Source organism: Mytilus trossulus, chromosome 3 (genome assembly GCF_036588685.1).
Source record: "Mytilus trossulus isolate FHL-02 chromosome 3, PNRI_Mtr1.1.1.hap1, whole genome shotgun sequence".
NCBI lineage: Eukaryota > Metazoa > Mollusca > Bivalvia > Mytilida > Mytilidae > Mytilus > Mytilus trossulus.
The window spans coordinates 51028385-51046891 of record NC_086375.1 but is presented as its reverse complement, the minus strand read 5'-3'; the positions used below and the strand labels follow the sequence as shown (position 1 = coordinate 51046891).

At 31.9% G+C, this 18507-nt stretch overlaps 1 protein-coding gene across 2 annotated transcripts; it reads right to left on the bottom strand.

The window, feature by feature from the left end:
* Positions 1–636: 636 nt before the first annotated feature.
* LOC134711761 (H/ACA ribonucleoprotein complex subunit DKC1-like) lies at positions 637–18497 on the bottom strand. 2 transcript variants are annotated; one of them, XM_063572626.1, is made up of 14 exons: positions 18418–18497; positions 17040–17068; positions 16544–16630; positions 16005–16096; positions 12372–12621; positions 11699–11825; positions 11331–11461; positions 10916–11059; positions 5278–5398; positions 4507–4625; positions 3805–3905; positions 2954–3017; positions 2366–2518; positions 637–1999 (listed from the first exon to the last, which is right to left on the bottom strand). In XM_063572626.1, the coding sequence occupies exons 1-14, from the start codon at positions 18431–18433 to the stop codon at positions 1931–1933; spliced, it is 1503 nt and encodes a 500-aa protein (XP_063428696.1). In that variant the 5' UTR covers positions 18434–18497; the 3' UTR covers positions 637–1930. The 2 variants fall into 2 exon arrangements, with proteins under 2 accessions (XP_063428696.1, XP_063428697.1); XM_063572627.1 differs by having other exon boundaries at positions 2972–3017.
* Positions 18498–18507: the final 10 nt, after the last annotated feature.

Sequence of the window (18507 nt, the reverse complement as noted above, 5' to 3'; positions counted from 1 at the left end):
ATGTCTGACCTTTTTCAAATTGATAATGCAAATGTTGAAAACAAAATAGCAAAACTTTAACATCTAACATAAGTTCTGAAACTATTCAAAGTCTATTAACCATGACTGAGGTACAGGTCTAAGAATGCCCATGGAAATGTGATGTGCCAATGCTAATACAACTGCATACCAAATATCAGACTTATTATAAGTCCTTCACTTTAAACAAACCTAAACACAAACAAACTATGTAAACGTCAATGAACTATGAAGAGGGATGGGGTTATATAATCTCCAAGGAACAATACTTGCAATTGCCAATAAATTAGCATAACAAATATCAGTTACTTGACATTAGCAGATTTTAAACTGATCTAAATAGAAACTCGTACATGTAAAACAAGCAAAGTTTTTATCAAGACCATGACTAAGGGGGCAGGGTGGAATAATTTCCATGGAAATGAAATGTGCTAATGCTTATACAACTGCATACCAAATATTATTGAGCTACCACTTGTGGATCACTATAAACTAGACCTAATCACAAACTAAAACATTGTTGATGACACCACCGCCGGAAACAGCATACCTATGTCTCGCTTTTTGGATTCTTGTAAAGGCGAGACAAAAATTATTTTCATGAAAGGAAAACAACTATTTTAAAAGTCAATAAGATTTTATTTTCTGTTAAAACTTATAAAATGTTCAACATGAAAATATAACATATGATGAACACATAAGACACTGAAATGGAATTTCATAACATCTGAAATGAAAGTTACATCCCAATTAAGAAAGAGTTCTTTTTTTATAATCTGTTATCAGCATTGTATCAGACTTTACTCATATTTACTAGAAATATTGTAAGCTGAACCAATAACCTTTTCTCCATTGTCAATAACTGGGGCAGCATTGCCTTCTTAGTAGCTGTTTATACATCAAATGCCTTTACAAGCCAGAAGAATGTACTTGCAAAGTATTTCAGATGAGGAACATTTTATTCAGCAAGACAAATTTCATAAGTAACAGGATCAAAAACAAGATTGTAGCTGCCTAGAGACAACAAAATTCTATAAAATTACATTTAACCATCACAAAAAATATATGGTTTGATATAAAAGATTTTCTCAGTAGCCAGAAAAACATCAGACAGAAACTTTCGAACTCTTCACAAAAAATGAACTTGGTTCAGCTCCATTTTTTTTAAACAATAAAGTTTCAAGATTTTGAATGCGATTTTACTTTCAAAATTAAAATGACATAAAAAATAGCACACATAAGAATATGTTCTATCAGATAATAAATGAAGTAGTAAAGAAGGGAATGAAACAAACAACAAAATGTCCTTCAAGGTATTCACTGCGTCTTTATATATATTCAAAAATTAGTAAAAATTGTTCGAATTAGATCATTTATAAAAGCTATTCTTCAATTTCAGAATTTCTGAACCTGCATGATAATATTGCTTTGTTGTTTGTGTCATTTGGGTTGCTGTCTTATGACATGAAATGCATCTCTTTTTAACCATAGTGGTTACACAAAGGTAGAAAAACTTAAAATCATTTAACAATGGACTAGAAATGAAAGTGAATGAACAAAATATGGTTTGAGAATACTAATGCATTATAAAACCCATGTAAATGTTGCATTTATTGATTTCCAATTCTCTTAATATTTCATTTGGTCTGTTCTTAATAAATTTCATTACAAAATATCTAATAATGATATCAATATAATAGGTAAACACCAGCTTTCAAGATATTTTACTCATATCTACTGCCTTAAGCCATAACTGGTATTAATACTTTAGCACAAGTATGTATTCTTAACAAATCTGACAATATTTGTCAAGACAGTAATTTAGTAAACTGTATTTTCTACATGACATAGGATGTGACAAGTCTTTTGAAGTGTCTTTATTCACTTTTGTTTTTATGGTCTGTTTTATTCATCAATCACTACTGTCTTCTTTCATTTTCTTATGTTTCTTTTTCTTCTTCTTTTTCTTGTCTGGAGAAACCTGCAAATAATGTTACATACACTATTATTAATTGTATTGCATTTAACTGTAACATTTCTATGTTCATGATCTTAAAATAATCTCATTGGAAAAGACAATTAAACAGTAGGCTTCCATGGGACACAACTGTAAAAATATTTACAAGCTCACCCAAGACATTGCTGATATGAACCTTGGATGTAAAGTTCGTAAAAATCTCCCCAAAAATATAAGTCTTGGAGCACTTATAATGCAGTGTCCCTTATCATTATAATTTCTAAGTGGCAAAGCTTAAAAAGAAAAAAAAAACAGTCACCACTTTCGGATTATACTGCAAAACTCGCAAAAAAAATCATTGACAAACAGATAAATACATAAATAACGTACTTCTTCAGAACTTTCTTCTTCATCGTCTTTCTCTTCTTTTTTGTCTTTCTTTTTCTTCTTCTTCTTTTTCTTTTCAGAATCACCACTAGGTGTCACTGGTGTGGCTGGAGCACTAGGTGTACTGTCATCTGAACTACTGTCTTCAAATTTTCTCTGAAATAGTAATATGAAAGTTAACAATGACTTGATTGAATAAAAGAAGGGCACTATATAATTGTTCGAGTGACAGTGATAAATGCAAGATTATGGTGTTTCAACGGATACATCAACAAGTTTAACTCAATCAGATGGCCCAATTGTCTAGAAATCTGCATTTTTGACTTTCAAGCCAATTTTAACATTTTACAAAAGATAAGGAGTTGTGGTTTGATTGTTAACATGAGAACTATCCAATGAGTCCTAAAGTTTTACATGTAAGGAACTAAACTTTTCACTACTAGAGAGAATTTCTTGTTTTTCTTTCAATTCACTATTAACTCTTAAATCTAATATTTTCAAATTTTATTAACTGATCAAATATAGTTTTACTACAATCATTTTTTTTTAAAGAATTTGTAGGTTAAGTAAAACTAATGTAAAAATAAGTACTTTTAAACCATTAGATACCTTTCCAGGTGTAGCTGGTTCTGTCTTCACTGGCACATGGTTAGAACTGCAAGTAAAATATTCTAATGTTAACTTTTAACAAACAAAAAGTAACTTCTAAACTTTGAGTAACAGTCTGTACAAACAAATGAAGATTTCTTTAATGTTCTTTTAAGATGTTATCCTTGTTCACCATACCCGCCCCCTGGTGATCCTTTAAGAAAATCTGCTAATCCTCACTATTATTTCTATTACAAATACCAAAATCATGTTGTACCATGGGCATTTGCAAAATTTTAAAGGTTTAAACTTTAGACCACCACTTTTCAAGAAAGAACTCTGCATAATTATATAAAGTTAGAGTAGAAAAAAATCATTATCATGTGTTCTTCATAGTAATAAATGTTAACTGGAGTATCCATATATGTCTGGACAGTCAACACCTTTGAATGATTGTAGACAAAATAAGTTAAGGTAGCCCATAAAAACAGCATGTCTTTATAACCCATTACTTCTGCAAATATCTATAATTCTGAACTGCCAACCATATTTGATGTACGCTTCGGCAGTTCAACTTAATTGTAAAGTTAAATGTAATTTAAATTAATCCATAACTGGTTGAAAATATATAAATTAAACAGATAAATTTTTATCATTTCATTTTATTTTGTGAAGCTTCTAAACCCTCAATGCTTTTTCTCAAAATATTGTACACTATATATATATGAATAGCAAATGCTCTAAAACATTGTTGTGACCTAAATTTGCATGAAATATTTGCCACTTGACATAAAGCAACCAACAATCAATCTTTAACATTGTTCAATAAAGAACATTATAATTACTCTACTTACTTTAAACCTTCAGATTTGACCCATTCTGCTGGAGTATTTTCATTGGCTTTTCCATGTTTTGTTAGCAATCCTTTCTTGATCATTTCTTTCTTCAAAGAAGCCTAAATGAGTAGATTTAATGATTGAATAGTCATTCTTATATAAAAAGATATATCAATAGTTAATAAGATATAATTTTACGTGCATATCCAACAACCACTCGTAATCTTGTTATTTAAATATGATGCAATTATTTTAGATAAAATATAAATCTGTTTTAGTCGCATAATAAAATACCAAATTATCACTTCACCTAATTAATCATCTCATTTTTTTTCAGTGTAAGTTCTTTAATGTTCATGTCCTTCATCCAGTAACTGTGATTAAACAAAAGAGGAGATAGGGGGGGAGAACTTACAAAAACTAGCTGCAACATATATTTTTAAGTCTGTGCGAAGTCAGAAATCTTACATGAGTGTATGTTCATACACCTTCTTTTTCTTCAAGTACATGATTCAGTCATCTCTGTCAGGGTTCATTCAAATTTTAGGTGACCCCAAGATTATATCTATTTTCACTCTGTTGATGGACTACAAGTCATAATTTCCTTAATGAAGGTGTTAGCCTTATCTTTTATTTACAAAAAAGGTAAATAAAAGTTATATATACATAGAATCAAAAGGTGGCTAATTAACAAAATATTTTGAGGGATCTTATTAATACCTTTGGTCCAAGTCCCCATTTCCTTGGGTATGTGTCTCTCTCCATTATAACTCGTTTGATTCTAGCCACAATCCCATGATCACAGGTAGCCATTACTGCAGTTGTCATCTGAGCTATGGCTGTAAGTAATAATTATATTCATTGTATGTAGTGTAACACTGATTTCCAACACTTTGTTTTTTGGTAATCGTTTACTAATATAGTTTAATAAACTAAAAGTACAAAGACAAAATGGTTTAGCCTCATGGATGCTGCACACTTTTTCCTGCAACCCGAAAAGACAATAAAAATCTCAAAGGTTCACAAAAAAAATTCAAGATGTTTATTATTGGTTAACAATTATTAGGTCAGGGCCGTAACTACCTATGAGGCAGGGGAGGTAACTGCCTCCCCTGAATTTTCTACACCAATTTTTTTTTTAAGTAATAAAATGAAATATTGACAATATATGCACGAAGAACTTTAATTTATATTATAAACAACACAAGTTTACAGTTTTAACTGTGTAATCATGATACGTGATATGCCTGTCATTTTCCAGATTTTTGTGAACCTTTTCAGTATTTGTTTTATTCATTTTCTTCGTGTGGCCATCCGTCTATTATTCAGTATTCGTACGAGAACACATATGAAACTTTGCTTTCGACAATTTTGAATAAAACATAACTATTCGCATTTATTTAGGGGGCTCGATTTGACAGTATACTCATGTTTTATTTTGACCCTTTCATTTTTTGAAACCCTCCTTTTACCAGATATAATAATATCTACCTAAAGCAACTGCTTCTCCTTTTGTTGTGACGATTACTATTTCCTGGTTAACTTCGATACCATCTTCATACCTAAGAACCCCAGGTAACATTATCTTGGCACCATAACATACAGCATTTACCTAAAATGGAGAAAAACTATGTGATATACAAGTAACTAAAAAGAAAAAATATGAATGTTTTCAGTATGTATGTATATAGAAACCAGATGCTCCACAGGGCGCAGCTTTATACGACCGCAGAGGTTGAACCCTGAATGGTTGGGGCAAGTATGGACACAACAGTCAAGCTGGATTCAGCTCTAAATTTGAATTGTGATTAAATAGTTGAAACAGCATAGGTTTCTGACACAATCAACTAATCAACTTAAAAAAAATAATTTGCCTTTGAGCAATTCACTATGCTGTTGAATATTAATCCTCTCAAAAAAATGTTTGAAGAAATTTTCTTTTTATTTATGAAATCTGAAATGAAAAAAATTGACCCCCCAATTTTTTTTTCACATCCCCCTTTCCCTTATTTCAATACTGATCTCAATACAAATTTCTAATGAAGTTTGCAACAATAACTACTCATTTAAATACATCATAAAATATTAAAATGTAAAAAAAGTGCTTGTTATTACTGACAATGACTGAATGGTAAAGATTGTTTTAATCTATCAGTTGGTAGTAAAAGTGAATATACATTGTATATTGTATAAAACAATGATTTAAGTTGATTCAACTACTATTCTGGACAAAGAAAGATAACTCCAATTGAAATCCAATTGGAATTTCTTGCTATTGCACAATATTGTGCAATTAGATATTTCTTGCTATTGTGCAATACTGTGCAATTGAAGATTTCTTGCTATTGCTGAATTTATAACTGTGCAATTGAAAATTTCTTGCTATTGCACAATACTTAATGTAATAATTTTGGATCCTGATTTGGACCAACTTGAAAACTGGGCCCATAATCAAAAATCTAAGTACATGTTTAGATTCAGCATATCAAAGAGGCCCAAGAAATCAATTTTTGTTAAAATCAAACTTAGTTTAATTTTGGACCCTTTGGACTTTAATGTAGACCAATTTTAAAACGGGACCAAAAATTAAGAATCTACATACACAGTTAGATTTGGCATATCAAAGAACCCCAATTATTCAATTTTTGATGAAATCAAACAAAGTTTAATTTTGGACCTCGATTTGGGCCAACTTGAAAACTGGGCCCATAATTAAGGAATAACAGTACTGTAGTTGAAGAGTTGCCACCGTCAATTGTAGATTTGACGGTCGCAAATGCAGTTTTACTGGCGACGCGTAGCGGAGACAGTAAAACGGAGATTTGCGACCGTCAAATCAAAATTGACGGTGGCAACTCTTCAACTACAGTACTGTTATTCCGATTCTAATGCATTTCAAAAAGAAATAATACGATAAATCTTGGAAAAATGTCTAAATTTGACAAATAAAAAAAAATCCGCGAAACTTCATGAATGATTTTGGCGCAAAAGCGTCATGGATAAACGTGACGTCATACGAATGAAAACTTACACACTGGAGGTTATTACGTTACCTGTACGCTTCAAATTCGGATAAAATAACATTAAAACGACAAATTGGAGGTAGGTGTTGTTTTATTTTCGATTATATAGTAGTATTCGAACATTTGTTGATTCGATCATTTCAAAATGGTTGTTCTCCTTAGTTACGCCTGGTCAACTGTGGATTTGACGGCAACTTTCAGCCAATGAAAAACAATGTTACATACAAATTGCATTAGAATAAAAAATCTAAGTACATTTTTTAGATTCAGCATATCAAAGAACCCTAAGGATTCAATTTTTGTTAAAATCAAACTAAGTTTAATTTTGGACCCTTTGGACCTTAATGTAGACCAATTTGAAAACGGGACCAAAAATTAAGAATCTACATACACAGTTAGATTCGACATATCAAAGAACCCCAATTATCCAATTTTTGATGAAATCAAACAAAGTTTAATTTTGGACCCTTTATTCCTAAATTATTGGAACCAAAACTCCCAAAATCAATACCAACCTTCCTTTTATGGTCATAAACCTTATGTTTAAATTTCATAGATTTCTATTTATAAATACTAAAGTTATGGTGCGAAAACCAAGAAAAATGCTTATTTGGGTCACTTTTTGGCCCCTAATTCCTAAACTGTTGGAACCAGAACTCCCAAAATCAATCCCAACCTTTTTTTTGTGGTCATAAACCTTGTGTCAACATTTCATAGATTTCTATTTACCCTTTCAACGCTATACACGGCATATGCCGCGATGACATACGCCGTTCGTCACTGCTATTCGCGGCATATGCCGCGATGAAAAAGGATTTTTCATTAGGACTCTTAAACCATTTCGGTTTTCATTCGGGTTCTCTCTATTTTTTCCTCGTTTGAATCTAGGATATGCAAGGTCTCATTTGCGCTTGAAATCCCGACATGCAGTAGAAGGAAAATAAAAACAAATATTTTGACAAATGCAAATGGCGGTAATCGGAAACGAAGCTGTAAATATGGAAAAATTTCAGCATTTCCTTGGCGAAACTAACAATGAGGATTAGTTAAAAGGTTTCTTGTTATCTCAATGTGTTTATTACATTAAATTCGTGTGGGAAATATGATTTGATCGATCATTACGAGACGTAGAAAAAGGGGGGAAAACGGAGGTTGACTGAATTTTTTTAGGACAGAGCTATTTATTTGTGCCACTATTACATAAAACGTTATGTATGGTACAGTACGCTACGGAATCGGGCAACTGGTGTCTTCTTTACAATATGGCAGATAAAACAACAAAATAAATGAAGACTAAAAGTTGTTTTTATTCAAAATTCAACACAAATGTAATAAATTACACCTTTTACCGGTTAATTACCTGAATACGCAGGTAACCTGATAAAAATTTCAGTAAAATAATTGCCTTACATTACAGTTCATGCTCTCCTGAGCATTTTTTATGCAATAAATTTCTCTGTATCTCATATAATAAACCAGATGCTCCGCAGGGCGTAGCTTTATACGACCGCAGAGGTTGAACCCTGAACGGTTGGGGCAAGTATGGACACAACATTCAAGCTGGATTCAGCTCTAAATTTGGATTGTGATTAAATAGTTGACACAGCATAGGTTTCTGACACAGAATGAATGTTTTCTAATGAACTTAAATTTTTTGTTTTCTCTTAGAGCAATTCACTATGCTGTTGAATATTAATCCTCTCAAAAAAATGTTTGAAGAAATTTTCATTCTATTTATGAAATTTCATTTCAAATGAGAAAATTGAACCCAATTTTTTTAATCACATCCCCCTTTCCCTTATTCCAAATTAATCTCAATTAAATTTCTAATGGAGTTTGCAACAATAACTACTCATTTAAATACATCATAAAATATTAAGATGTAAAAAAAGTGCTTGTTATCACTGAATGGTAAAGATTATTTTAATTTATCAGTTGGTAGTAAAAAGTGAATATACATTGTATATAACAAAGATTTGAGTTGATTCTGGACAAAGAAAGATAACTCCAATTAAAAAAAAATATTGCTATTTCACAATATTGTGCAATTAGATATTTCTTGCTTACTATTCTGGACAAAGAAAGATAACTCTAATTAAAAAAAAATATTGCTATTTCACAATATTGTGCAATTAGATATTTCTTGCCATTGTGCAATATTGTGCAATTGAAAAGACTTGCTATTGCACAATACTTAATATAATATTTTAGATCCTGATTGGGACCATAATCAAAAATCTAAGTACATGTTTGGATTCAGCATATCAAAGAACCCCAAGATTTCAATTTTTGTTAAAATCAAACTAAGTTTAATTTTGGACCCTTTGGACTTTAATGTAGACCAATTTGAAAACAGGACCAAAAATGAAGAATCTACATACACAGTTAGATTTGGCATATCAAAGAACCCCATTTATTCAATTTTTAATGAAATCAAACAATGTTTAATTTTGGACCCCGATTTGGACCAACTTGAAAACTGGGCCAATGATCAAGAATCTAAATACATTTTTAGATTCAGCATATCAAAGAACCAAACCGATTAATTTTTTGTCAAAATCAAACTAAGTTTAATTTTGGACCCTTTGGACCTTAATGTAGACCAATTTGAAAATGGGACCAAAAATTAAGAATCTACATACACAGTTAGATTCCGCATATCAAAGAACCCCAATTATTCAATTCTTGATGAAATCAAACAAAGTTTAATTTTGGACCCTTTGGGCCCCTTGTTCCTAAACTGTTAGAACCAAAACTCCCAAAATCAGTACCAACCTTCCTTTTATGGTCATAAACCTTGTGTTTAAATTTCATAGATTTCTATTTACTTATACTAAAGTTATGGTGCGAAAACCAAGAAAAATGCTTATTTGGGTCCCTTTTTGGCCCCTTATTCCTAAACTGTTGGGACCTAAACTCCCAAAATCAATACCAACCTTCCTTTTGTGGTCATAAACATTGTGTTTAAATTTCATTGATTTCTATTAACTTAAACTAAAGTTATTGTGCGAAAACCAAGAATAATGCTTATTTGGGCCCTTTTTTGGCCCCTAATTCATAAACTGTTGAAACCAAAACTCCCAAAATCAATCCCAACCTTTCTTTTGTGGTCATAAACCTTGTGTCAAAATTTCATAGATTTCTATTAACTTTAACTAAAGTTATAGTGCGAAAACCAAGAAAATGCTTATTTGGGCCCTTTTTGGCCCCTAATTCCTAAAATGTTGGGACCAAAACTCCCAAAATCAATACCAACCTTCCTTTTGTGGTCATAAACCTTGTGTTAAAATTTCATAGATTTCTATTCACTTTTACTAAAGTTAGAGTGCGAAAACTAAAAGTATTCGGACGACGACGCCGACGCCAACGTGATAGCAATATACGACGAAATTTTTTTCAAAATTTGCGGTCGTATAAAAAGATACAGCAGTCTGAAAAGGAAAATACTGTTCTAATGAATGAACTAAAAAATAATGCAGCAGCAGCAGCCATTTTTCTATATTTTTGTGTAGCGTTGAAAGGGTTAACTTAAACTAAAGTTATAGTGCGAAAACCAAGAAAATGCTTATTTGGGCCCTTTTTGGCCCCTAATTCCTAAAATGTTGAGACCAAAACTCCCAAAATCAATCCAAACCTTCCTTTTGTGGTCATAAACCTTGTGTTTAAATTTCACAGATTTCTATTCACTTTTACTAAAGTTAGAGTGCGAAAACTAAAAGTATTCGGACGATGACGACGCCAACGTGATAGCAATATACGACGAAATTTTTTTCAAATTTTGCGGTCGTATTATGACAAATATTTTATGTACATGGAATATATCATTTTACAAATATAGAGACGAGTACACTAATTACAATACATTGAATTGTTGTTCTGGCGGATGTTGAACAGATATTGGAGTAAATGTTTTGTACAATTTGTATACTAGAAAATGTTGTTACCAAAATTACTAAGTCAGTTCAATTTCAAATGAATTCATATAAGTCTAAGATCAGTTTCAGGTCACCCTGAATCACTGTGAATATGGACAAAAATGTGTCTCATATTTTAACGAGGGACAATTGAGAACATCAGTTGCCCTTTAATTTACATGTATGACTTACTGCTGTATCTTTCATGATAACACGTTTATGACCAGTAAGTAGTGCCTCTAGTGGTTTAATTGCCCGCCTGAGGTAGGTTTCGTCTTTATGGTTGTCATATAACCACTGAGCATCCATCACATCATGCATGGTACACATTCCAATCTGTCAAAATGAACAAGTTGTGGGTTAGTTCTACTGCATAAAAATACAATCAAATCAGATAACCCAAGGATTATATCATAGTTTTTTAATTTTAATTTCTCAACTTTCTTATGGTGTTAAAAATTCTATTTCAATTACACATTTAAAAAAAGACTGAAGATCTAAAATTGAAACTTCTACTGTTGTTAAATGATTCTAAATTTTCATCAATGTTCAATCAGTATTCTCGTCTTCAATGAATAATGACATGACTAGTTATTGATCAACTGACCTTTTCTGACTGAATACCAGATCTGACTCGACGAAGTTCCTGCATCTGTCCACCACAACCCAGGAAGAGACCAAGATGTACACACATTGTACGAATGTAGGTGCCTGCCTCACAGCTAACCCAGAATATACCTGAGTAAGATATGAATGCGCTCCATTTAATGTCACAGCACAAGCTGAATTCAATTCATAGTAAAATTTTGTTATGTTCTCTTTGTTAAGATAAGACACTTTTTTTTGGTATTTGTGAATTTCCATCAAACTTTAATTGAATAATGAATTTATTGAATTCTTAAATTTTGACCAATAGTATTGTTTGTTTCATAAATTACAAATATGTCTAAAATTATTAAAGATCAACCTACTAACCCATTCCTCTTTCCCCATCATATTCTCTCATCTTCACTTCATACACTGTTCTGATACGTAATTGTCTTTTTACAGCTGATATCAATGGGGGTCTTTGAAACAAAGCACCAGTCAGTTTCTCTAATTTCTGAGAAAAAAAAACCCATTTTATTAATTTATACAATTTATCACAAAGAAAATGATGCATGCGGGATACTTTCATGTACACTAATAGCACTTCAAAAAGTATAAGTATAAAATATGTGTACAAAAAAGAACTGTGTAGGTCATGATGACTGTGTGATTGAATTTAAGTTGACCACAATTATATTCTCTCTGACATTAGTCATTTTCAATGAGGGGCGTTACTGCACGGAAAACTGCGTATCTGCACGGAAAACTGTGAAATAAAATTGCCATATCACAATTAAAAATGTCTCGCACGTTGATCTTTTTTTACCCATTTCACAAAACAAGGTGAATAACTAACCTTTTTCACGGCTGCATGTAAAATAAAAATGGCAAAACACGTTGTACAAGAACAACCCTTTACCACCCGCTTCAATATATTAAATTTTGTTTGAATATGGATTTTAGGGCACGAGCAATCAGCACTTCTGTATAAAGACAATCTAACATTAATCAGTATATTAATGTAATTGGTACATAATACTTATTAAAAACTCTGACATACCTGACACACAAGACGTTCATCTTCTATAGGACTGTGTAGTCTAAATATACACACATACTCCTTTCCAGCCCCCTGCTGTGATTTGACCAATCGTGTGGCTCTTTCTATACATACAATCAGACATCCTGTAACCTTTGGATCTAATGTGCCACTGTGGCCTGTTTTCTCCACACGTAATATTCTCTTTATCCATGCCACAACTTCATGAGATGATGGATTGGCTGGTTTATCAAGATTTATATACCCACATCTGTAATTTAACAATGACATCATAGAATTCACTCAAATTACCTCATACATTTCTTATCTTCCCTTTTCATATTTATACAGATTTCTTTTATACTATGTAATGTAAACTTTTAAGCTGAGGGTACCATCTTAATATTAAAATTTAATGTTTTATATACTAATTTGGCGCTTTCTCAGACGAGCATATTAGACGTTCAGAGTATGTCAGAAATCAGGGTTCAAATCTTCAGTCATCACAGAAAGCTATTTCATTAATACTCAAACTGAATCCTTAGAACAATTATTCTGTCGGTAAACTTTAACCAGTATTTTTTTTTACAAAAGTTGTCCTTTACAAGAAATTGATAAAATATTCTTTCAGAGAAAAATATTAGAGTGATTGACATTTTTAAAATCATATAAGTTCATTATTTTTCTATCATCATGAAGAACATTCAGCAAAACTGTCTCATTGATATAAGGTGTGGTATGAGTGCCAAAAAGACACCTCTCCACCCATCCAAGTCCCAATTTGGAAAAGTAAACCATTAAAGGTCAAGTACTGTCTTCAACACATTGCATTCATAGATATATAAGGCCAAAATAAACTAGATATCATTGAGATGGGAGCCATCTCTGTGGGCCCCGCTGTCAATAACGTGGGGGTAAATAAGTTGTATGGATAATCTGATATGAAGCATTATTTGAAGTTATTACATAGTCTCATGTGTGATTTTGATCTAAGATTTTAAGTTAAAACTAATAAATATTCTCATCTTACTTTCATAGTATAATAGTGATATGACTGCATGATGTGAACTCCTTGTTGACTACTCTAAGGTGACTTCTGGATATATGGATTGATGTTTAAACAATATGTTTAAAGGTGCTGCCCAATTGATATTTGTCACATATTTTTAGAATTATGCCTTCAATATATTATGACCCACCAAGTATAAAGTATGAAATATAAACGGTTCTCGAGAGGTAGAGCGGACACAATTTGTTAAGAACAACGAACGGATGGACAGACCGACAGACTGACCTTAGACCTAGGATGCATACATTATGACACATTCTCTGGTGTTGGTTAATATATATGTTAAGTTGAAAATGTTTGTCAGGTATAAAGTATGAAATAATAACAGCTGTCCTCTCAAAATATAGTGTGGATCAAATTTGTTAGCGATGGACAGACCAACAGACAGACAGACCTTTGACCTAGGAAGTGGTACATACATCATGACACACCCTCTGGTGTTGGTTAAAATGGATGTCAAGAATAATATGAGAAATCATAACGGTTCTCAAGATATAGAGCGGACACAATCTTCACCACAGGACACCGGGTTGTCAACTGAAACCAGTTTTTTTGACATTGACCTTTGACCTAGGAAGTTGTACATACAACATGACACACCCTCTGGTGTTGGTTTATAATCATGTTAAGTATTAAGTATGAAATCATAATGGTTCTCTAGATATGGAGCAGACACGAAAGTGTTACGGACGGACAGACTGATCACTATAGGGCGACCCGCCTTTGGCGGGGCCCTAATAATATATGTGTTTCAACTAACCCTACCTATCAGAATATTTAGTGCCAACCCTAATACTTTTTATGCCATTTTGAAAACAAGCACGGTTAAAGTCAGACCAACTCCATAGTAGTCACCAGCTAAAAATCTTGAGTAAAATATAACTATATTGCATACCTATATGTGTACCTACCTTATTTTTTTAACAGCATGTTAGCAGAAACACAAGTTGTTATTTATTTTTGCCTAATTACTGTGCCCAGAAGCGCATAGGATTATAGACTGATCCTATTCTCTGTGCCTAACCCAGTGGCGGATCCAGAACTTTTCCTAAGGAGAACCCACTGACTGACCTAAGAGGGGGCTTGCTCCAGTCATGCTTCAGTGATTCCCTATATAATCAACAAAATTTTTCCCACAAAAAGGGGGGGGCTGGATCCGCCTATATAACCACCTGACAAGTTTACAATCAGGACTAAATTTCACAAAATATAAATTGTAATAAAAATTGTTTAAAAGAAATCTAAATGAATTCAGTCTTGTACAGCATGATTTCATGTTTGTACATTGAAAAGACTGTATCATGACTAAAACAGTAAATATCCTTTCAGAGAAAAATATTAGAGTGATTGACATTTTTAAAATCATATTTGTTCATTATTTTTTCCATCATCATGAAAGATATTCAATTAAACTGTTTTAAACATTTATATATATATATAATTACTGTGCCAAGAATCACATCAAAATATACAGACTGGTCCTATTTCCTGTGCGTAACCACCTGATAAAAATTTACTAAAAATCAGATTTTTAGTTTCTAAGAAAAAGCAACAGAATTTCATGGGACAGACAGATGTCAAACAGTAAACCCTACTTTTGGATCAGATGTATAAATACTATGAACAGTCTCATTGCTTAACCTACACCTCCTTCATGTCCTTTTTCAAAGAAAAAAAAAGCTTGCAAATGATTTATTTACTTATTTAGAGCTTTCTCAGACGAGCATATTAGACTTCAGAGTATGTCAGAAATCAGGGTTCAAAGTTTCAGTCATCACAGAAAGCTATTTCATTAAAACTCAAACTGAATTAAATAGATTGCAAATATTCTGACTAACCAAAGCATAAATAATTACATGTTTTTTTCTCTTCAAATAAGTAATTGTATGGCCAAATCAATCAAAGCATCAACAATGCAACTTATTTTGCTATGCAAACATTTTTTCTCTTTTATTTACATTATTTAATTTTCATACCAACTCCTTTAACAGTGCAAAAAAGTAAAATATTTAAAGTCAAAGTAAACATGAATAAGAATGATGAAGTTTAAACACAAAAACAAGGGTAAAACCAAATTTTGAACCAAATGACTGCACTAATTTGGGACAGGGGCATTACAGCAAACAATGTCAAATATTAAGGTAATCCTCTTTTACTATTTTTTGTAATAACATATGAGCATGGCTTCAATTATTCTTGTACATAGGGAAAGAGACATATGGGGTGCACATATCATGTGACTGAAACAGTGTTTATATCCTTTCAGAGAAAAATATTAGAGTGATTGACATTTTTAAAATCATACTTGTTCATTATTTTTCCATCATCATGAAAAATATTCAATTAAACTGTTTCATACATGTATATAGAAGCACATAGAAGTATATAGACTGGTCCAATTTTCACAACCATTTTTTAATTACTTCTTTGAACTTAAAAACTGATACCAGTTTAAAACATAAGGAGTTGTGTAGCAGTTTCAATTTCACATCTATTTCCACTGAAACATATGTACAAGGGTGACATGATTCTGCTGTAGTTTTCCTGTCTATCACGACCGACAGTTTTAACAATGCACAACTTACTTGATATATTCATCTATTGGTCTTTTCAGTGGAGAACTACCAGATGGTATTGGTGTGTAATGGGCTGTCCTAATATTCAACTTGTCAAAATTCTACAAATTTGCAATCATAATTCAACTTGAATATCTAACTGTAGATCTTTTGGACTCATAGTTGATTGAATATCAGTATTGTACAAAACTTTGTTTACATAAAACATATCATATTTAATTTAAATATAGTTCAAAACTGAGTATTTTTTTGTGTATTGCATACATAATTCATCTTATTTCAATAACACAGTCTTGAAATGTTTAAGCTTTTGATTTTGCCAATTGATCAGGGTATTTCCATTTTGAATTTTCCTTAGAGTTAAGTATTTTTGTTTTTTCTACTTCTAAATATTATAGTCACATTAAACTGTAAATTTTAGTATTGTTTAAAATGCGTTCTGTAGGCAGAAAATTTATCAACAACCAAAATATAGAACCAATCATTTGACAAAGATGAGTTTCCATGTAGATACTGATTGATTTAAACTGGGATATGTAAATAATTACCTTGAGTAATAATGGCCATTGTGATGTGTCTAACTTTTCTACTTTATCTGATGATTTTAGCAAAAAGTTCTCAGAATGCTGTATATCCTACAAAGAAATATCAAAATGAGCACATATTTTCATATTCGATACAACAAAATATTCACTACAGCAGCTTAACTATCTAGCTTAACTATCTGACTGTGTACCTAATGTTTTAATTTCATTTTTCTATTTTGGGTGATATTTTTATAAAAGGGTGAAAATAAGTTGTGTTGGATAACTCTTACCATTTCCCCCCCCCCTTTTTCAAAATAAAAAGGTTCTTGTTCTTCCCAAAGAGTTTTGAAAGTTAAATTGGTGGATATTGAAAAAAAAATTATCAAACCATAGTTGCTGTGAAGTAAACCGGCCTTAAACTAATGCTAATGAAATTCTAAGTTAGACCAAGGACAGGAAACAGACAATTAGTGTGAATTGAAAAATATATTTAAATCCAAATTTGAATATCACTTACTGCTATACTTTCTTTCTTCTTTTTCTTAGCTGAAAACAAAAAGAAAAACAAAATTAGTGAATTAAAACAATGTTCAGATTACCTTGGATTTAATTTGGTCTAACATGTGTCTATGTAATCAACAGGTTGGTAACAAACCCTCTATGTGGTGTTTTACTCCCGAGTCATAATCACACCACTGCAGACAGTATTCATGTCCATAAAATTTGGTGGTCAATTTGCCAATCAAGAATTGTCAAGATAACAATAGAAGAAACTGAAAATACAATTATTGATTATATGCAATATGTTATGTCACCATACTGAACTAGGAATGTTTGACATGTTTTCATACCATAAATTATATGGTTTTAAGAAAAGAATGCTCCACTTTGGTTGAATAATTTGCTTTGAAAAACAATGAATTATGCATCAATTGGTCTGTACCATGTCAATTGAGGAATAATCCACCAATTGGTGGTTATACCTGACCTGTTTATAGGGTGATAATCCTGCAGACTGCAATTATGACTACTTAAAGGCCTATTTGAATGCCTTCCTACCATATGATGTCACAGCAAAATATCTATATAGCCATTCTCGACCTGATTACTGTAAACCAACTTATTTTCGCGGATACTTTATTTCGCGTTTAGCCCTTTCTATTTCACTTCGCGACGATTTAATTTCGCGATATTCTTTAGTATTTTATGTAGTCCAATAAGGAAAGATCCAAGTATTACGAATTCGCGACGATTTATATTCGCGTTATTTTTCTTCTCGCGAAAGACGCGAAAATTAGTTGGTTTACAGTATTGGATGATTTTAGTATGATTCGCATTGTCAATATTTTTTTTTCTCAAAATTGCACAAGAAAAATTATTGAATCGGGATCAGACTTCTGTAGACCTAACAATAAGGATATTTTGATAAATCAAAAAATAAATTTTAACCAATTTGTCGCTAATGGTAGCCGAAAGTGCCAGTTTGACGCCTGAAAGAGGGCATTTAATACTATGCAAGACTCGAGTTGCAAGAGCTGAAAAATAAATAAGCTGTATAAAACACATTTTTTTCCCCAGCATATGACATATCATTGGAAAAGTGGTAACAGTCAGTATTTGATTATCAAGGTTATAACATCAATGTTCTTAACTTTTAAAATGCATTGATTGCATTTAGGCAGTTACAAAAAAAATAAACTTTTTTTGCACACCACGTGGTGAGCTTGTAGTTGTGTCCCACAGGCACTGTTGTTAAGTGTTTAAAAATGTATTCTGCTTAAAATGCAAAGTCAGCAGTATGTTTCACATAAGCAACACTATGATTGACAAATGCTGACATGGGCATCAACATATTCTTGTGAGATGTTATTGGTAAATATATAAATTCAAAATACCGCTGGAGTCGGCCATGGTCTGTTTTCAACACGTGTTTGTATTTGTAATGAACGAAAAGTCACGAGAACAAAGCACATAAAGTAAAATCA

Excerpts from the sequence above, each read along its gene's own strand:
- LOC134711761 (XM_063572626.1), bottom strand. Across the intron at positions 3,906-4,506 it reads AATGGGGACTTGGACCAAAG|GCTTCTTTGAAGAAAGAAAT; the intron begins GTATTAATAAGA and ends CTACTCATTTAG. Across the intron at positions 2,000-2,365 it reads AAGAAGAAAGTTCTGAAGAA|GTTTCTCCAGACAAGAAAAA; the intron begins GTACGTTATTTA and ends CATTATTTGCAG.